The sequence below is a fragment of the Vigna umbellata genome, chromosome 4, assembly GCF_029865625.1.
Source record: "Vigna umbellata cultivar VRB3 chromosome 4, Vumbellata_1.0, whole genome shotgun sequence".
Classification (NCBI taxonomy): domain Eukaryota; kingdom Viridiplantae; phylum Streptophyta; class Magnoliopsida; order Fabales; family Fabaceae; genus Vigna; species Vigna umbellata.
Window position 1 is genome coordinate 64,967,345 of NC_142168.1, and position 22,509 is coordinate 64,989,853.

At 31.0% G+C, this 22,509-nt stretch overlaps 1 protein-coding gene across 1 annotated transcript; it reads right to left on the reverse strand.

The window, feature by feature from the left end:
* Positions 1-14,413: 14,413 nt before the first annotated feature.
* On the reverse strand, positions 14,414-19,619 carry LOC148200943 (hydroxymethylglutaryl-CoA lyase, mitochondrial-like). The gene is made up of 9 exons (XM_088113340.1): positions 19,460-19,619; positions 18,190-18,381; positions 17,873-18,080; positions 17,527-17,706; positions 17,276-17,356; positions 17,043-17,206; positions 16,459-16,595; positions 15,177-15,292; positions 14,414-14,926 (listed from the first exon to the last, which is right to left on the reverse strand). The coding sequence occupies exons 2-9, from the start codon at positions 18,354-18,356 to the stop codon at positions 14,678-14,680; spliced, it is 1,302 nt and encodes a 433-aa protein (XP_087969466.1). The 5' UTR covers positions 18,357-18,381; positions 19,460-19,619; the 3' UTR covers positions 14,414-14,677.
* Between the last annotated feature and the right edge of the window lie 2,890 nt (positions 19,620-22,509).

Sequence of the window (22,509 nt, forward strand, 5' to 3'; positions counted from 1 at the left end):
TTTATTTTCTTATCTTAAGGGGCCCTCTTAGATTTATAACCCTACAAATTTGTTATAATAAATAGAAAATATTTACTTTAATAGATTACGTGATTTTCCTTAGATTACATATTTGCATTGTGATGGTGAATGTTCATTTTAGATGACATATTTGTAAAGTGGTGACATGATTTTAATATCAAGTATCTTCGTTTAACAGTAAAATCTAAGCAAAATCTCTACAACATCTAAAAACACACTACATTTTATTTATGGTGTATAATTTTATATCACTTTTATGAGTAGTAGTTCAAATAAAAAATCATAAATTATATTTATTTTATTGAATATTTTGATTAAAATTTAAATTTAAATTTTAATGGAAAACACTTTTTTTTGTACGTTTTCTTTCTTTCAATCATACACTCTCTGTTGGATAAATCTAAGATTGTCTCTCTTGTCAGATCTTCCACTCATCGCATATTCTTGTGTTCCTTGGGATCAATCACGTGCGAAAGGGTCACGTGACCCTATTCATTATATCTTACCCTATTAAGTGCATTTTCTTTGTCTGTAATATATATTTTTTTTTATAAAAGGAATTAAAGAGCCCAACAACATCTTTAGTGTAGAGTCATATATTCGATCATTATATTACAATTTGGATTTTATACCACTTTTCAATTAAAATATGTTAACATAACATTAAAAATAAGGTTGAGTCTTAAATAAGACTTTAAGTTATACAAATAAAAAATTATTTTTCTATGTTAAAATATATATTTCTGAGCAACTAAAACAAATATTAATGAGAGTATAATTTTTATAAAACTTTTGTATATGGAGTAAACATGGTAAAAAGATATTATTGTTAGAACCCATCAAATGATACAATAAGTATTATAAATATATATTTTCGTTTTCAGTATAAATTTTTTAATTTCAATAATTTTATTTTATTTTAAATATTTTAATGGGTAAAGTAATTAAATATATATTTAGTAAATTGTACATTATATATATATATATATATATATATATATATATATATATATATCGAAAAAATCAACATTCATATGTAAATGTGAGGAGGTAGTCTTTCAATTTTTTTGTAAATTTAAAATTTTAATTAATAATTACATATTAAAATTATTATTTTAAAAAAATAAACACACGTAATAATTATTAAAAAAACTAAAAAAATATATTAAAATACCTTAATCATCAATGGAATTAAGCCAAAATTAATAACATAAAAGTTTTTGTATTAAAAAATGTAATAGTTTGTGTATTAAAAATAAATTATATCAATATATATACTTGATATTTTTACCCAAGATTAAATTAAGACATCACTTAATAAATCTTAAAAAGAAGTTGTTAATGTTAGGATTTGATGTTAGAAACATTTAGCTTGTGTAAAATTAGAAAAAAAAATAGGGGTTTTAAAAATAAAGTAGTTTTAAGACTTTGAGATTTTATTTGGCAATTAGTGTTATTGAGTGTATATTTTTGTTAGAACATAATTGTTATGTTATTTTTTTTATTTTTTTATTTTTGTCTAGGAGCAAAATAGTCTTTTGCCTTTATTTAATTAATGTAGAAATTAATTAAGGTGGTGTATAAAGGAAAAACATGCAAATTACATAATCTAGATATATTTAATAAAATGATATTATGTAAATCTTTTAGAAGATTTAGTTGATGTTATTTAAAAAATTAGTTAAATGAATAGAAGAAGATTTTATAAACTGAAAGATTTTATTAAAACTAAAAAGATAGAGTTAGAATAAAAGAAGATAGAAAGGAGAAGAGTAAAAGCGAGTCTACATTTTGTTACCCTAAAATCAAAAAACGAAAATTAAAAAGATAAGGGAGAGAAAAGACGTTTTCTAGGAGAAAAGAGGAAGAGCCGAAGAAAACCTTAGTGCAATGGGGGATTTATGCTGTTTTTGAAGTTAGATAAAATTCTAGTATTGGCAAGGTATGGGAAAACTTACCATTGGTTTTTGTATGCTATACATTCTCAATTTACTTGCATGAAGTACTTGTTTGATATGTGTTATATGATTATGATTATCTGTGCTATTGTTGGACAAGGGTTTTTGTGTGCATATGAATAGGTTTTTGGTAATATTTGTGATGGGTTTCCCTATAAATGTATTATGTATTTTTTGTTGGGTTATCTCAACAAAGGGTTTGATGTTAAGAGAGAACAAAATCATGATGTTTGGAGTTTTCATGCAAATATATGTTGTAAGTGTTAGGTTATTAGACTCCCTTATGTAGAGAATAAGCCAAATAATGTGGACCATTATGTCTCACTTTTTTTAGTGGAGATGTGTCAGATTAATAGAGCACATTAGATTCATTTGAAGAGAGGAAAAAACCAAGTGAGAGAGAAAGGAAGAGAAGAAGTCATTCCTGCACAACATTAAACCTGCACTGATGTTTTCGTTGTTTTGAAGTCGTTCACAGTTGGATCAAGCTGAATTTTAGACAATGGGTTCCAAACGTATGGTTCTTCATTCTGTCCGTTCGGATCATCAATTAGAGGTTTAGTTTGGGAGAAAAAAACCTCGCATCAACAAATTTATTTTGGAGAATTTTCATCTTCTTGGTTCTCATTTGTAAGCGTTATGCTTAGTTAGTTTGGATGATTGAAAACCCCATTTGGTGTTTTATCAAAGACGTTTTTGTACCCTATTATTGATCATAGGAGATTATTCTTTAGTATGGACGACTCGTGGTTTTTACCCTTGCATTGAAGGGGTTTCCACTTTAAAAATTGTTGGTGTCTCTTTGTGTTTTGGATTCTGTTTTTTCTCTATTTGTTTGGTGCTCCTCATAGATTATCACAAGAAGGGGGATTGAATTTCTGTTGCGTTATTACTCTTTGTTAAGTTGTTATTGTTTTTTACTCTTTTTCCCATCAGTAAGGGTGTGGTAATAATCATATGCAGTATAATTGGGTTTATTATGGTATAACATGTAAATGGTTGGATTTGGATGATTCAAGTGATGTATTATATGTGTTTGAGTATGTTTACATAGGTATGTGATGCTTGAATGCATGTACGATGTGTTAAGTATGTTTCTACGTGATCTAGGGTTAATGTATGTATATTTGAATGCTTGAATCATGTCCAGGATGTGTTTGGATTCAGCAATAATCGATTATCATTAATTATAATTGACTATTTGTACGTTGGTTTTGAGTGTGGTTTCAGGAATACTCGATTATTGGGATGATAATTGATTATCCCTTCCTGCGTGATTTTTTTAGGTAAATTTCACTGAGATAATCGATTATCTTAAGTGATAATCAGTTATCACAATGCATTTTGGTGAAAAATGACAAATTTGATGAAGAATGGACGTGGATCAAGCCCGAGAAGTTGTGGAACATGATGATAATCAAAGATTGATGTTAGTGGTTATGTTTAGGGTTAATTTGACTTGTGGTTGAGAGTGGAGCATGGCTGAGTGTTGGGATGTACATGAGTATGTGATTGATGAAAATGAGAGTGGAGGATAAATCTACCACTTGTACCTCGTAAATCCTGGTTTTATCGACAGATAAGTGTTTCCTGTTGCTTTGTGTGGATTGGAATGGTTGTTCGGGTATTGAGCCTTTGGGTAAAGGTGTGTTTCGTGTCCTTGTGTGGCAGGACTACATGTTCCTTAGCTAGATTGCGGGACTACTCGAGCATATCTGAAGGGGAGACTATAAATGATCTGTTGAGGAGGCTACAAATGTCCTATAGGGGAGCCTACATATGTCCTCTAGGGGGGCTAGAGGTGGGTTGTAGGACCAGCTACAATCTATAAGGTAGGGTATAAGAGTGAGATGGACTTTTTCCACTATGGTGTTATGGTATGGTGATGCTCATGTGTTGTTCATGACTAGATAGTCATGATGGTGGTGTATCTATGATGATGATCATGGTACTTTAGATGTTCAAGGTATTACTATGTTGATAGTGGTGTTATTATAATGGTTATAGTAGGTAGTTTGGATAATTGCTAATGGGTTGATAGGCCAAATGTTTAAGTGTGAGATGTTGGAGATGACATAACGATTTGGATCGAGTAATTAATTATATTTGAATTGTTTATATTAGAAGATTAAGAATCCTATTGTTATTACATCATGTAGGTATTTGATTACTTTTGGAATAATATAATTGGAGAATTGAATAAATTTTATAGGGTTTTAAAAATTATGGTAAAGTTTTGAAATTTATAGATTTTTCTTATAAAATCGTGATATTCCATAATTTGGAGTGTTAGACCGGTTGTGTTTGATTTCGAGTGCATACTGTTTACATGAGCAGACTGTATTTGGATAAAAAGTTGCGAACGTGGAATTAGAGGTGAGTTTGGAAATGGGATCCTCTTAAGAGTGCGAAGATAAGCAGAAAAAATTATTTGTTTATGTGTAACTTTACACATGTGCCCTTGCTTTATTCTTTTTCTTTTTCACATCTAGAAATGCAAAACTCAACCATGAAGGTGGGGAAATGCAGGTCCGCGGACATGCTTTTAATTAATAATAATAATAATAATAATAATAATAATAATAATAATAATAAAGTATTTTAACTTATTTTCTAATTCCATTTTATTTTAATATAATTTCATTAATTTTAACTTTTATATGTTAAATAATAACTTATATTTCATTTTACCATAATTTGCACTAATTATATTGTACTTGAATTACTTTTATGATTAATGATAAAATAATAATTATCTAATTTTATCTATCAAACTATTTTTCTGATTTTTCAAATTCATTACATTATTCAATAGTTTTTTATAAACTTTCTTCTCATTATAATCTTCATTTTTTTATTATCTTATCCTGAATGCAAACAACATTACTTTTATTTCTTTTTCTTCTTAAATTTATTTATCCAAATTCATTTTTAGAAACAAACACATACTAAAGTATATTAACAATCACGGATTTTTGAATTTTGTGTGAACTTTTTAACCAACGCTAATTTCCTGTTTTCTTGAATAAGGTTGTGTGACTGGGTTTTTCTTATACATGGAACCAGTTAAAAAGAAGGAAATTTTGAGCAAGAAACAAAAGATCCAACCATGTGAAACAAGTAAAGTGTGATGAATTGAACATGGAAAACGAAAGAACATTTATAATTCAAAACATCTATAAGAAGATAAAAACTAAAATACATCTTCTTGAATATTGTAATGTTCTGTGAAAGAAAAAAATTAAAGAAAATTAAAAAAATATGAAAATTATGAATATAATTGATAAATAATTTATGAAAATAAATAAATTTTAATTTTATTTTAATTTTACATTATGTTAAATTCATTGGACAAGTGCTCAGGGAGCGGATTCAGTAGACAAAAGTCCACACGTATGTAATTTTCCTTTTCTATTATTTTTATGTGTTTTTTATTTTATTTAAAAAAATTGAAGTTTTCTTAAAAAAACACACACATATAAGAATTCCATCTTATCTTGTTTGTTAGATTAGAATTCCATCTTATCGTAGTCTCTATTCTGAACATAATCGTATTATGTGATGATTTTGTGTTTCTATTCAATATTGCTTACACGTTATGTTAGACATATTATCTGTATAACACTCACGCAACTCAATTATGGCATTTGGTCATTATAAAAGGAAAAGAAATCTTCATCGATAATAATGGTGAGTGACACCCACCACCCTCAAAAGTTTTCTTAGTTTCAATTATCAGCTTTCAACCTTTGACTGTGAACAAACAACTTCAAAAGAAACCACAAAATTCTTTGAGTATTCATCATGCCCATCAAATAAATTGTTGTACAAGCAATTCAATTAATCAATGTCTCTCTTTCTCATTCTGTTCTTTGCTTTAGATGATTCCCCTTCTTTTTTTTTGCCACTTAGTTTTAGGGTACAATGGAAAAAAAAATTCTTATGTATCAATTAAGTTTAGCTTGTTGAAAATCTATTTACTATTTCTTTTTCTTATTTTTCTCTCTAGAAATACTGATAAAAAGTTTATCAAAACATGGTCATACACTAATTTTTTTCTTATTTTATAACATCAATGTGAGTCGTAGATTATAAGTTTAAATTAATGGAAGATATTTAGTCTGACGATTATATAACTTAAATATAAAAATGCTTTTTTTTTTCATTACTAACAATAGATATGTAATTATACATTTTGCATAGATACTATACAGAAAACAAAATAATTAAATATATTTTTCGTACGTAAATTTTGAGCTAAAATTAGAATTTGTCTCAATTTTAAACTTTTTGATATAATTTGATTTCCAAATTTTAAAATAAAAAAATATAATTTTTTTATTGTGTTAAATATTTTCTATGTGTCAAATGCATTTTAGGACAACACTTGAATTGTTTACATAATTTTTATAAGTTTAAATTCAAATATTAATTTAGAATATTGTTTAAGAAAGTTCAAAACAATTAATGTCATTAATTTAGGATTAAATATGTTTTTAGTTTCTCAACTATTAAGCGATTTTAGTTTTAGTCCCTTTTTCAAACTTTGATACACTTTGATCCTTGTCCTTAAGGAAACTATAATTTTTTGTCATCCAAAATCAACGTCGTTAAATTTAATCTAATGTGGCTAACGGTGTGCCACATCACTTTTCTTTTTTTCTAATTCTGGCATTGAGACTTCTCTCTCTTATTCATCTTCATCATCCTCTTCAATGCCTTCAATGTCGTCAACAATGCCGACAACGATGCCACCACCTTTCTACGAATCACGATTCCAGAAAAGAGAATGGAAAGGAGGCTTTCTCCTAGTAGCGTGACCTTGTGCCATGGCAGAAGAGGAAGAAATTCTTCCTGCGTTGCGTGACGAAGAAGCCTTGCCTAGAGAACAGAGGAACAATTTAATAATAATAAAAATAATCCAAAAAATGGAGTGGTACCTTGAGAGTGATGAGTCCACAAAGAGCCACAAAATTACTTATTGCAAGAGCCATCTTTGGTTTATGATTTCCATCTTTATACAAATCTGGGTGTAACTTGTGCAGAATTCTAGCCAACTCCTTATCAGAGTGATCCTGAATAGACAAAGCCTTCACTAGTACAAAAATATTATATAACGTCGTTATTTTTTTGTCTTTCACGTCGAATTCGAGGTCGACATCATATCGGGAAACGTTAAATTGACGTCGAATTTTAAAAATTTGACATTAATCAAATTGACATCGAATTTTTTTAATATTCGATGTTAAGCATTTTTTTTGTTTTTTTAAATTAATTGTAATCCTCTTTTACAACTCTACGAGACCTAAAAAGTAGAAAAACAACAAATTTCAGTTTTTGGTATTTTATAAAGCATGAACTATGAACGTGTAGTATAGTATCAACAACAAACAACAATAACAAACAACAAACAAGCTCAATCAAACAACACCAACAACAAACAAGTTCAACCAAATAATAGCAACAAACAAGTTGAACAAAAAACAACAAAAAATAACAACAAACAAGTTCAACAAATAAGTTCTTCAAAACAAAAACAAAAACAAAAACTAGCCTTCAAAAGGTGGGTTCGTCGGAATAAAGTGTTTCTACCAGTGAGAGAGAAAGCAGAATGCGCCTATGAAGGACAAGAACACGAAAAGAATCGGTCAAAACAATCGAAAATTATGCATAAAGTAGTTTAATTAACATGCATTTGTATCAAATGAAAGAAACAATACATGTGATGGTCGTCAAATTTCGTTCGAGAAAAGTTTGAGAAGAGAAGAAGGTCTCGTGCACTAAGATAAAGTGAATGAATTTTCAATCTCCCGCTCAAATTAAAAAGGGGAAACTTTTTGTTCACAAATAATACGTTGAAGCTCCTACAAAATTCGACATATTATATGTGGTTTAAAAGAAAAAAAGAAAAAAGAATCACTTTTTTGCTTCTGGCTGACAAATAATACGTCAAAGTCCTAATAGAATTCGACATATTATTTGTTGTTTAAAAGAAAAAAGAAAAAAGAATTAAAAAGGGTGACTCTTTAGCTTTTGACTGACAAATATTACGTCAAATATTACGAGCATTTAGAACCTTGACTCGCGGGGTGGTGCTGAGTGAAGAACTAGTGATTCTGGTTGTTCGGAGAAGGCGATGACACTGTGGAGGTGCGATCTGGGTAGGGCTTCCTCGTCACGCAATGCAGGAAGAGTTTCTTCCTCTTTCGCCATGGCACAAGGTCACGTTGCCTGAACATATCGCCACGTTTCAGAAAAAAAAGTGATGTGGCACAACGTTAGCCAGATCAAATTAAATTTAACAGCGTTGGTTTTGGAGGACGAAAAATTATAGTTGGTTTTGGAGGACGAAAAATTATAGTTTCTTTAAGGACAAGGATCAAAGTGTACCAAAGTTTGAAAGAGGGACTAAAACTAAAATCGGTTGATAGTTGAGGAACTAAAAGCATATTTAATCCTTAATTTAGAAAAGGACTATATTCATTCATTTTTAAAAATTTGTGAAAAAAATGTATCAAAGTTTGAAATAAGTATGAATTTCAACTTAATGTCCAAATTTAAAAACTAAAAAAACATATTTAACTCAAAATAATTAACAGATACAATAATTTTAATTTATTGAAATAACACGTGAAATTACATTCTTCAAATTATAATAGTTAAATACATTGAATATAACACGAGGAAGAGGACAACTGTGAGGGCGACGACAATGGCGTCAAGGGAACAACCAGTTATCAGGCCAGGTGCCTCCAACTATTTGGGCCCTTACTAGGCTTCAGTTTCTTGAAATGTCCAACAACAAGTTTAAAGGTTTTGTCTTTGCTTCCATCTCTGCGGCATTCACCAAACTCATTTTGTCTACTAACGAATTTTCTTCCAAATTCCCAACACGAATATGCCAACTCCCTCACCTTCTGGAGATTGATGTCAGCAAGAATCGCTTCACTGGTGAAGTTCCTACGTGCATAAGTTGGTTAAAAAAGATACAGAAACTTAGGATGCAAGAGAACATGTTCAATCCCGCGAAATACCCAGTAACGTGGCCCTTTAGAATGACATGACAGAGTTGAACCTATCATTTAACCTATTTTCCAGTTCAATCCCGCGAGAACTTGGGAGTTTACACGATTTGACAAACCTTGTTGTGTCTTTAATCTCGAACCCAATTTGATTTTGATAAACCTTAATTTGGTGGTGGTTAATTTCATATTTCAGAAACTTTTTGGGTTTCATGAACCATAATTTCGTAATGAACCCTAAGCATGAATCGCTAGGGTTGAAGATGATGAAAGGTAAGGTTGAAGATGATGAACCTTAATTTGGGTTTCAATTCTTAGAAACTTTTTTTTAATTATATATTCTACATAACCTACTCTGAATGTTCCGTGTCATTTAATGATTCCACCTCACACTGACCCATCACTTAGACATTAACCCAATTTAACGATAGAGAGCCAATTGCTTCAATTTTTCACTTTTAGGGACCCAATTGGAGAAAAAAAGAGACCTATTTAAGAAAACCCAACAGAAATAGGGATTGCGAAAGTGGTTTAACTAATAAATAATAACGGTGAACTTTGAAAGTTAAACATGCTTAGAGAATGGAAAAGACATGAAATGATATAGAACGATATTCACGCACACATACACAACGCTATATAGGTACTGCCCAACACCAGTTGTAGTACTAGAGGACCTTGTTCTCTTACTTTGTGGTGATGGACGTGAATTTTATGGTGCCTAGTGTTGTTCTTCCATGATTTCACACTCTTCTTGCTTCTCAAGGATGTAAACATGTCTTGGCTTGGATCATTTGTTGCAAAATTAAAAAAAAAAGGAATGGAGATTAATGTAATTATTTATAAAACAATGTAAAAACGAAAATTAAGAAGGTTAAAAGCTGAAAAAAAGAGAGTTTTTTTTAATAGAAGATAGGCTTAAATAATTTGATCCATATTTTTGTTGAGTTTTTCAATGTAGTCGTATTTTTTTTAGTTGTTCAATCAAATTTCAATTTTCATTTATTTTTGTCAATTTAGTCCTCTTTTTAACACCGTTTAATTAGTTAAGGGCATGTGAACAAAGTATACCACATGCTAGTTTGTGATTGTTTTGTTATTTTTTTTTTAATTTTTTCTTATTTAAAAAAAAATTATCCACATGTTAAGTTAACATTGTGTTATTACGTGGAATTAATATTTAAATTAAGATGGTGTATTAGCTTTTAACATGGCTAAATGTAATTGGTCATTGTAGTTAAAATAATAGATTAGAGATTTTGTGCAATTCAGATTAGGGATTTGTGAACTGAATAAGGTTTAGAGAAAGAGGGATTTCAAAAGGAATTAGAGATTTGAATGTGAATAGGAGACGAACATCGTGAAGACATTTGAATTAGAATCGAGGGGAAGACGAAAACAATCACCTCAGGCTTTTGAAAGATGTACCGAAAACGTTCACGATAGTTAAGGTTAGTTTGCTTTTGTGCTTCGTTTTGTATTGCGTTTTCGTTTTAGGGATGGGAAATGGGAAATGGGTTTTTGCGTTGTGGTATGAGTATTTATTTGGAATGTTTTATGCGGTGTGGTCTTGATATTGACTTTTGAAATGTGTAGAAGTGTAGATGTTGTGGTCCCCGATTTCTTTTTCAATTGTGTAGAACCAGTGGTCCCCTGTTTGAGTGTTTCGGTGGTGGGAGTCTGAAATGAGGAACATTAAAGAGGTTTGGACGACGTTAAATACTTGATCGCTATTCCACCCATGTATGCATTTACTGTTATAAATGGTTTATATACATTTATTGCCCCTACTTTTCAGATTTATATTTACTCACATATATTAAATCAAGTTTTGATCAAGATCTAGATTTACCCGTACATCAAACTGTGACACTCTTGTCAAAAATATGTGTGAGGGCTTCAATCGTGTACTAGTTCATACTAGGTTTAAGCCCATTATTACCATGTTAGAAGACATTAGGGTTTACATTATGAAGAAATGAGCTACGAGCAGGACAAAGATGACATCATATGAAGGTTCTATTTGTTCTAAAGTTCTCAACAGATTTCAAAAGGAATCATGGTTAACTAGATATTGGATACCAAGGTAACTTTAATGATACAATTAACATAATTTCACATGATCATTACTTTATTGCTAACTGTGTTATGGTTTTGTATACATGACAGGTGGTCAGCAGATAAATTATTTGAAGTCAGACAAATTTCTCAATTTGGGGAGCAATTTATTTCAATGTTGACAAATTGGAGTGCACGTGTAGAAAATGGAGCATTATTGGCATTCCTTGTAGTCATGCCCTTATTGCAATGAAATTGCTGAATTTAAATGGAGACGGATACATTGGCCATTAGTTTGGGAAGTCAACATATGAAGAGACCTACAACTCTATCATTTATTCTATCAATGGTCAACATGTGTGAGAAATTACATCATATCCAGATGTATTACCCCCAGAGAAAAGAACAATGTCAGGAAGGCCTAAGAAGGAAAGTGAATTAAGAAAGGGTGGGACCATAAAAAGATGTGGTGTCTGCAAGCAACTTGGACACAACAAAAAATCTTGCCCACAACGACTTCCAATACAACACACTGAATCAACAATCTCTACACCACAACAAAGTAAAGTAATAATATCTCCACCAACATATTTGATTCCTACTCAACAATCAACTGATGTTTAATTAGTTGAAAATGTTAGGACTTTAATTTTGTAAACAATGTTTTATATTTGATGTAATGTTTAATTACAATCCCTGGACAATCCTTTTTTTTGTTCCTAATGCAAAGCATATATATACTTTGTCAAAGAGGATGCCATGTATTTTGATAACTTTGGGTCTTTGTTAAACTATATTATTGGGTTTATTTTTGTGTATTTATTAATGACCATTGTTGAATATCCCTTCTTGCTTAATGAGTACAATTTTTCATGTAATGATTAAACTATATTTGGTTCTAGATAGACACCATTTTCTATTTACCTTTTACACATTGTTAAACACTAATGAGTAAATGTTTTAATTAAAACACATTAATATTACAAATACCTAATTACATTACATAAACTTCTTACAACAAATCAACCAAGTTTCATCAACATTGATATTATAATTACATTAAAAACACATATAACAAACACCACGCCCATTAACACCTTCAACCACTTTTCCAACATAAAAACACATTTATCTAAACAAGCTATTTTGATCTTTTCAACATCTCTTTCTTCCATCTTCATCATAGTTCCAGCCATTTCCTCATTTCTCGCACTTTCACGAATCATTTCTTCCACATTCACCATATTTCCACATATATCTTTAGGACTTTCTTCAATTCCTTCTTCACTACACCACTAAAAAAAGTTGTAGCCAACCAAATCTTCACTCCCACCCTGTTCAACAACACACTTCAAAACACACATCTACTCTATCCTCAAAACCCAAAAAAGGAAACCTAGATTTGTGCTTCCATGAAACTTACTTTGAAGTTAGGGCAACCCCAGAATTCCATCCCCCCGTAATTTTAGGGGTTCTCGCAATGCGAAATACTACATTCTCACCATAGAAGCAAGTGGGTTTTATACCCAACCTCCTTGCACCGCCACTACTTTGTTGTATGCCCCAACCGTTGCATGTGCAAGACAAAGACGAACGAGACATTCCTCAACTGAACACTTTTCTGTTCCAGCTTCCACAACCAACTCTTTCTCAACACGAAGAACAATGACAAATTCTACCTTAAGGACCCCCTTTAAATGTTAGGGCAAGCATAATAATTTCAGGGTCCGCGTAGAAATGATCATTATAAAACACGTCAGGTAGTGAAATTAATACACAATAACACGTCCTCTAAAATAAATTACAGTTCAACATTTCTAGATGCTGTTTTTGACCACTTAACAAAAAATGGCTTAATTGTTACAGTTTTACATACTTTAAGACCCAATTGAGACTGTTTTCAACAAGAGGACCCACTTGAGATTTCTCAACAAATATGAGGACCAAACGAGAGTTTAAACCTATAATATAATTATTAGATTTATATTTGATTTTTGTTACCTCTAAAAAAAATAAGATTAGAGTTAGTTTAAATTAGAAGGAAAATTCTTCATTATTTTTAAACCAATTCTAACTCCATGGAGCAAGAATCAAACATAAATCTAGTAATTATATTTTAATTATATAGTTAGAGTAGGTTTAAAAATAATTTAAAAAATATTTAATAAAAGTGTGAAATTTAATAAAAATATCAATATAACATTTATATAAAAATTAAATTTGGTTTCAATTTAGAGAGACAAAATTACTCCATTAAAAAAAATCAGACTGTATTGAATAAAAATAACAAATATAGGAACTGAATTGAATATTAGACAATAAAACATGACCGTGACACAATCATGTGACAATAACATTACCATGTGACAATTTTGAATTGACACGAAAATATTTTTTTTTTTAAATTAAGAAAAAATAAAAATAAAAATAATAACAAAAAACACTCAATTGAGATATGACATACATATCATTAACTACTTAAAGAACATTTAAAAAGACTAAATTGACAAAAAAAAATAACGAAAATTGAATTATTTTTGAACAAACAAAAAACTGCGATCACGTTAAAAGAACTCAATAAAAATAAAGACTAATTTAATATTTAAATTTAAAAAATAATTAAAATAATGATAAAAATTAATATTATCACATTCTTTTTTTTCAGACGTTGATGTTTTGTTTAAACTTGACCTAAACTTTCTTCTTAGTCTATTTAAAACTTTATGTCTTCTCGTATCCTTTTAAACATATTTGGGATAGTGCAAAAACTTAAAGAGATTACTACTTAAAGAATATTTGAGAAAATTGCTTGCAAAAATAAGTAAAAGAAAAATACTTGAATGTTTAGGCAAAAGTAGTTATAACGAATATTTGCTTAAGTTTATAGTTTAGTAAAATTTTATTGTTTTCAAAAATCGATTGTGGTATCGTGGTGGAGACAAATCAGTATAAAATAATGTGGTTCTCCTTCATGTTACTTACAAAATATCTTTCTATTTGAAATATCTTTGAAAGAACTAAAAAAAAAATGAGACAAAAGTTATAGAAAACACATTTCAACCTCCATTTTTTTGTCTTATTACATTCCTGAAAGACGCTGAAAGATGCTGAAACACGTTTAACCATAAATAGCAACCAACCAATTTAACTTCATGTCAAAGAAAGCTGGCAAGGCAATGACCTTACAGACAAGTCGACAAGTAACGATCCAACCACCCACATCAAAACAAGAAAAAGAAGAGTCTGAGAGATGGTATCAAATCTGTACCTGAAATGGGGCTAAATAATTTTAATTATCTTGCTCTGTGTAAATAATAATTTCTTTGATCTTTTTATAATTATACAAGAGACATGTATGCTATAACTAAACATCGTACTCAGTGAATCTGTGATGTCAAACTTGAAACAAAAATTTGGGGATAAAATTGCAGGCTTACATTCAAATGAAAAGCTTTCACTAGCTTTTGGCAGATTACATGCATAACTTCTTCCTTCCCAACTCATCAACATGAGCGGGCATTTTATTCTTTCACTAAAATGATGGGATAAAGAAGATGAAACACTTAGTGTTCTCTCACTTCAAACATCTACATATACTTTTAATAGTACAATATGGGATTATATCTTGGAAGCATCAGCTGTGGCTCGGCTAAAGGCAATGGCAGTCTTTGAGCCAGATGGACGGCCCAGATGCTTGCTGATGAAGTCACCAGCTGACATGAGCTTTCCAAGATCAACGTTGGTTTTCACACCAAGTCCCTTTAGCATGTACACAACATCTTCAGTGGCTACATTTCCAGAAGCTCCCTTAGCATATGGACAGCCACCCAGACCAGAAACTGAAGAATCCACAGCACTGATCCCCATCTGTTTTGATACAAATCAATGTCAATTAAAAACTGTTAGAATGCCAAAAGACAAAATGTGCGCCGGTTTAAACTTGGTTATAAAATCCAACTTAATGGGAAAACATTTTTTTCATAGATGGAATAGAGTGTCCATTAATTTTAATTGTTCAAAAGTTTGCAGAACAGTTAAGAACTTTTATTGCATGTGATGGAGAAAAAAGGTTCAATAAACTCCATCAAGGGACATGCGAATGAATTTGTTGACTTACTTGGATGGACACAAGAATATTTGGAAGGGACTGCCCGTAAGTGTCATGGAAGTGGACAGCAAGCTTCTCTGCTGGCACAACAGCCATTACAGCCAAAAGCATCGGAACTACAGTACCTGATCGCAACAGAATGAACAGAAGACAATATAAGTACTAAGTTCGTATTTGAGTAACCAATAGAAAGTTTTCATAAAGAATATTCATATTCTATTTTACTACACAGCAAAGAGCTAGACATCTATCATGAAAATCTGCCAAGATCTGACAGTATTTACTTTGTTATAAAAGCATAGCTAATATAGGCACACAGTGTCACAAAGAAAAATAAATTAATAAGCAGTCAGGACTCAGATCGAGAATCGATAATAGGCATAGAGAAAACAGGTTGCAGGGAATTAATAAGGGAAGGATGACCATGTTAGATACTTTTAATTAGGTGTAGTGCTTAAAACTCATCGTGGAAAAATGTGGATAGAGCCAAGAGGTAAATAAATGTTTTTGATACTGAACATTCTCAAATGAAGGAAAATTATATTGCAAGTTCAAAAATAAAGACAACGTAATACCACAAAGCACAAGAAAGGTTGAGTAATAAGCTAATTTTTAGTAAGAGTTGTTTAAAGACATGCCAAACAAAGGAATGCAATCATGGAGCTAATATAGTATGCTGCATGCTTTTTTTTTCTGGGCAAGGGAGAGAAGTAGAGTACGTACAGATAACATGCTTGTCATACTTGGAACTTGGAATGTAAAATAAGAAAACAAGGACAAATCAATGAATTACCAAAGAAATTCTTCCACGAAATTATAGTCTATACTCTGGTTATAATTAGTTTTCCAAGGAAAATGGATTTATATCCAACACAGAATTATGAAGCTTAGGTGATTGCACTAATTACCAGAAGAGACAAGAAGGCCACGCTTTTAGTTTGAGAACAATAAATGTGAGATTCAATGAAAGATATGATGTAAAATTAATCAATATGCCAAAGAACTGTGGGATATAATCGATCTCTATACTATAAAACGGACAAATAACTACAAAGCAAACTTTAATAGACTAACAAACGAAGATTTGAAATCTCCCTTATTATAGAAGTGGAGGCTTATCAGACAAAAAATAAAAAAGGTAGCAACACTGAAGATTCCTAATTTTATTAATTTTACACTACTTAGAAAAAACCTGTACCAGAATATCACCAAACGAGAGTAGTTTCAACAGAAATACTGAACAAGGTATGAATAGTTTGTAGTTTTCTAAAGGATATATCTAATTGATTACCCGGAGTACCAACTCCAATTGTGTCACCAAGCGAGATTTCAAAGCAGCCCATATCATACAGTTCTTTAGCTACATATGCCACTTTTGATGGCGGGACAGGTCCTTCCACCGGGCATCCAACAACGCATGATACATACCTATGATATTTCAATACAGAGAAACAGATTGGAATAAGCGAAACAGATTGTTTCTTTCTTTCATTTAATTGTTAAGAAGAGAGAGAAATGAGATCAAACAAAATTAAAACAGCATAAAATAAAATTGGTATGCTTATTATCAGTTCTTCACTTCCGATTAGAGTCATATACGTAAAAACTGCTAGAAATCTAAGATACAAAAACAGATTCCCTGGAACAGCACATGTAGAAAACCCCACCGAAGTAGGATATAAATTGTTTAATTAATAAATATAAATTAATAAATATAAACAGGTAACCGTATTACCCAAAAACAATAATTGCAGGGCAATAAAAGCAAATTCATCAGAAAATATCAAAATGGAAAATAAATGCACACTAATAAACATATTGAAATAGAGAAGAGTTTATACATGGTTAGAGTAATGAAGAAGAGAAAAGTCATACCCTCGCACAGGAATTGAAAGCTCTTTAGCAGCCCAAGTAACAGCTCGATAGCGGGCAAGGCTCTCTTCAATGCTACAATTAATGTTTGATTTCGAGAAAGATTCCGAAGCAGATGCAAAAACAGCTACCTCTTTAGCGCCAGCCGCTATAGCAGCTTCAAAACCCTATAAATGTAACAGATCAGATATAACAAAGTAAGTATGTCCATTTATAGTTGTTCTCGTTATTAGCACCTTTAAATTAGGCGTCAGAACCGGCAATCTAACGCCTCCCAGATTATGAACTGCTTGCATTACATCCTTTGCATCTGCCAACTGAAAGGCACAGAAAAAGATTGTTATTCAAGCAGGTAAAACTCAAATCACACTGTAAAATTTCATGATACTCAAACCGACTTGATGTGTTTGCACCTGGAAGAAAGTTCTGCCACGACAGTCATTCATAATATCAATGGAGTCAAGTAAATATGGTAAAGAAATTATACCTGTGGGACCCATTTGGGAGATACAAAACTAGTAGCTTCAATGACAGATAACCCAGAAGACGCCAACCTATGAATCAGTTCAATCTTTACATCTGTTGGTACAATGTTTTTCTCATTCTGTAATCCATCCCTTGGACCAACCTCAACTATCTTTACAAAATTTGGTATACCTTTCATAAACTGCATTGCCCAATTACAAATTGTAAGTTACTTACCAGCCATAGAAATATGATCAAATCAACCAATTACGCAGAAGGTGCAAATGCAGAATATGAAACACAAAAAGAAGCACCAAGTAGATAAGTAATTAATAATTGAACAAAACGTACTGTATCCATTGCATTACCTTATATGCCATATCCTGTACATTTTTGGTATTGCTCTTTGGACTATACTGATAATCCGACGGGTAAAATGAATTATCAATTGCTCCAAATTTCAACGAGTTCTTCCCCATGGTCATAGTCTTTTGACTGAAAGAGTCACCTCGGGACAGGTCCCTTGTTTGCCTTCTCCATGGAAATGTCTCTGCTGTATACTCTTCATCATCTTCACTGCACCAAAGATAGGTAGGCTTCACGAAATGTTATGAAGTAGGAAAGAATAAGTTAAAAAATATATGCATCAGTGTAGACTTGTCGTAAACAGCAATGTTTTACTCACTCGCAGCTGTTTGATGTGCTGCAGCTTGGTCCTTCAATCCAGCAGTTTCCCATACCCAAATTATCTACTCTGGGACGACAAGCACCGGATGAGAACCTCTGGATTCTATCTATGGTATTCATGCTTGGCAACTTGTCAAGGCCAAGTGGCTCCTCCAAACTTGACATGGTGATCTGGATGATTAAAAGGGAACTGGCAAAAGATATTGAGTAAGTACGTGCATCGGGTAAGATTTTGCTATCATGTAAGGAGATACATACGCTAATAAAAAAATGTAAGGAGATACATATTTTCATCTGCATATTTTTTTGTCAATTCTATTCATCTTCACACAGTGAAATCTGATGACATATAGGAATCCACATGTTCAATTCTTGACACACAGCAAATGTCATTCGTTAACAAATTCATTTACTGCAGAAGATAATGAAAAAAAAATGTTCACGTAAAGTAAAGATGAAGGAAGGAAAGACACATTAACTCGTCAGCTGTACTTGATTATTAGGCCATGCTTCTTTAAGCAGGTAAAAAATTAGGAGCAATTTAAATGTAAAGGGTTTTGAATTGATTTTCATTCCAAGGTTCCAACCTCCTTATGTTCAGCTTACTCAAACAAGGATAGCCTTACCCACAAAAAGGCATTACTAGCAATGAAAGTATGAAACAAACCAACATATCTCCTTTCCAACCATAACCATAGATCCAAAGAGGAATGTCTCAACAAATACGATGGTGCCGCAGCTAAGTGAGAGTTCTTAACGCGTCTAACAACCTTATAATGTATCAAATGCCAAGAGTTAAACAAAGCCAAATGATGTCCTCCACCTAAGACTCAAACAACAAGATCCTTACTAAATAAAACACAGGAATTGGCTGCTTTGAGAGCAAGAAACTACACCATCCAGTTAATTTCTAAAACTACAACCAACTCCTTTGGCTTAACACGACAAGAAAATTCGTCAATTTCATTCCTCATCAAAGCTAGTTACAATCAACTCGCACTTGTCACCCCAGTTTATAACTAACCAACTAGCAACAACAAAAAATGCAAAACTGAAAACATAAAATATCAACCACTGAGACTTCAAACCAAGCTCCAAGAACACAAACAACAGAAAATTACACAAATAGCAAACAATTAAAATAGTAACCTGAAAAACGTTAAAATTGATCAATCAGTGGATTTTTATTTTATTAGTTGAATAATTTTGTTGACCAAATTTGGTTCAGCGAAGAGGGCAAAAAGGAGAACCAGAAGAAGCAAACAGACCTGCAACCAAGCAAGGTCGGAAGGAAGAATGGCGAGCAGATAGGGTTTCTGAAACCCTAGAAATTGGGGAAAATCGAATTTGGTTGTATTTACGAAAAAACCAAGGGAAATGAAATAAGGAGAAAGGAGAAGGTGAAGGAAACGTGTGACGGGTTGTTTGGTATTAAAGCTTGTGCTTTGGTTGGTGGGAAGAGAAGAATGAGGTCAAAATTTATTTTCAATTTATTATTATTTATTTATATATTTAATTAATTAATTCATATATTTTTGGGAGAAAATTAAGTGGTTGCTTGAATGAAGGCAGTATTTGAAGTGGCGAATAGAATTTCGACACGCGCGCGAGTGTTACTGTCAGAGTGAAAGAAGATTTGGCGGGTATTTATAGAATATGTTGGAGCCAGTTTATTTTTTATGTTTAATTTAAAGATATTTTAGATAAATTATGCAATAGAAATTTTTTATAACTTTTTTTTTTCTATTTTGAAAATCCTTGCAATTTAAAATAATAAATTAAATACTAATTTAAAATAAAGTTAGATAGGTAGATAGATTTTTCTTATAGTAAATACTTTGTATATAATATTATGTTGATTGAAAATTGAATTATGAATATGATCATGAAAAAAATGTTTTGAATTAAATTAACTCAATTTAGTAAAATGGTTATCATATTTGTGGGTGTAATAAAATTAAAAGAATTTAGTTCTAAATTGTTCTTCTCATTTTTGGACGGAATGTTACTTTTATTCACGACAACAAAAAATGGAATGACAGATATTTATTAATTATGAATTTCAACTATAAAACAAAAAGATTTGCTCTATGAAAGTTAAATAAAAAAATACATTTTTTTTTTGTGAATGTAACTTAGTCACGTGGAGCGTTACCTGTTACCAATTTATTGACGTTCTCACATAAATTCCAAGAAATATGATAGGTGTGTGAGATGTCGGTGTCTACTTTTTTATAATAATAATAACATTTTAACAAATTTAAATTTGTTTTAATTTGATAACATATTATATGTGGTCATTAAGGTTATCTTCATTGCAAAATTAATTTTTCATGACTCATTTGAAATATACTCACATCATATATAATTTAAAATTTTTAATTTTAGATAATAATCGAAATTACTTTGTTATAATCCAGGACTAAAAGAGTAATAAAGAAATAGTACTAATAGTTTTTAAAGATGATACTTGATTATTTTATTATAAAAAAATTACTTATAAATAGTTTTTTAATAACTGAATTTTATTTTATAAAAAAATTTGTCGTTATATAAGATTAGAGAAAATAAGAGTTTTAAAAATAAAATAGTTTTGATATTTTGGATTTTTGTTTGGAAATTAGTGTTTTTAAGTGTATATTTTTGTTAGAACATAATTGTTATGTTATTTTTTTATTTTATATATTTTATTTATATGGACAAAAGAGTCTTTTACCTGTATTTAATTGGTGTAAAAATTAATTAAGGAGTGACTTGTGTTTAGAAACTCTAAATCAAACCCTAGAAAATAGAGGAAGAGAGGAGATTGTCGGTTTGGGAGAATGAGAGAGAGAACGCTGGAAAACTCTTAGTGTAAAGGAAAATTGGTGGTGTTTTAGGATTGTAGATAACTTATGATTGTTTAAGGTATGAGGAAACTTACCTTTTGTTTGTTTATGGTTGTATGTTATATGTGTTCTTGATTATCACTAGTACAAAAACAGCGTATAACGTCACGCGTCCAACTACTGAATAACCAACGTCAAAAATGAGCGGTGACATTTTTGTAAATAAATACAATTATTATACATCGTTTAGAATTGTAATTCGACGTAAAAGGATATAAAATGTCGAATTCCCTTTAAATTCGACGTCAAAAAGTTAGTGAATTCAATAAAAATTTGAGCGGGAGATTGAAAATTCATTCACTTTATCTTAGCGTGCGATACCCTCTTCTCTTCTCAAACTTTTCTTGAACGAAGTTTGACGAGCATCACATGTAACCTTTCTTTCATTTGATACAAATGCATGTTAATTAACTACTTTATGTATGATTTTTGTTTGTTTTAACCGATTATTTTCGTGCTCTTCTCCTTCATAGGCGCATTCTGCTTTCTCTCTCACTGGTGACGAAACTTTATTCCAACCCACCTTTTGAAGGTTAGTTTTCGTTTTCGTTTTGAAGAACTTATGTGTTGAACTTGTTTGTTGTTTTTTTTTTTTGTTGAACTTGTTTGTTGTTGTTGTTTGGTTGAACTTGTTTTTTGTTGTTTGATTGAACTTGTTTGTTCTTGGTTATTATTGTTTGTTGTTGATACTATACTACACGTTCATAGTTCATGTTTTATAAAATACCAAACACTGAAATTTGTTGTTTTTTCGCTTTTCAGGTCTCATAGAGTTGTAAAAAATGATCAGAATTAAAAAAAACAAAAAAAATTGATTAACATCGAATATTGACAAAATTCGACATTAAGTTCATGTCGTACGTTAACAAAATTCGACGTTAACTTAACGTCGAATTTTTAAATTCGACGTAAATTTAACGTCTCCTAATATGATGTCGTTTGCGAATTCGCCGTTAAAAGTCAAAAATATTTGACGTTGTACGCGATTTTTGTACTAGTGTATCTTGATTGATAATCCTTGTTTTGATACATGTGTATATGATTATCATTATCTGTGGTTATTGTTGGGTAAGAGTTTCTGTATGAATGGACATAGGGTTTGTGTAATATTTGTGATGAGTTTTCCTTATGAATGTATTATGTATGTTTTGTTGTATTATCCCAACAAAAGGTTTGATGCTACGGGAGAACAAAGTTATGATGTTTGGGGGTTTCCATGCTAATATATGTTGTAAGTGTTGGGTTATTGGACTCCCTTCCTATGTGTAGAATAGGCCAAATAATGTGGACCATTATATATCACGTTGTTTTAGTGGAGATAAGTCAGATTAGTAGGGCACAATAGACTCATTTAAAGGGAGGGAAAAACCAAGTGAAAGAGAAAAGAAGAGAAGAAGTCATTCTCGCATAACATAAAACCTACACTAGTG

Bases quoted from the DNA above. Each gene is read 5' to 3' on its own strand.
- LOC148200943 (XM_088113340.1), bottom strand. From the start codon at position 18,356: ATGTCAAGTTTGGAGGAGCCACTTGGCCTTGACAAGTTGCCAAGCATG. The intron at 16,596-17,042 runs GTATGACTTTTC...GAAATATCATAG, and splicing joins CTTTCAATTCCTGTGCGAGG to GTATGTATCATGCGTTGTTG. The intron at 15,293-16,458 runs GTAATCAATTAG...TGTTGCGATCAG, and splicing joins AATTGGAGTTGGTACTCCGG to GTACTGTAGTTCCGATGCTT.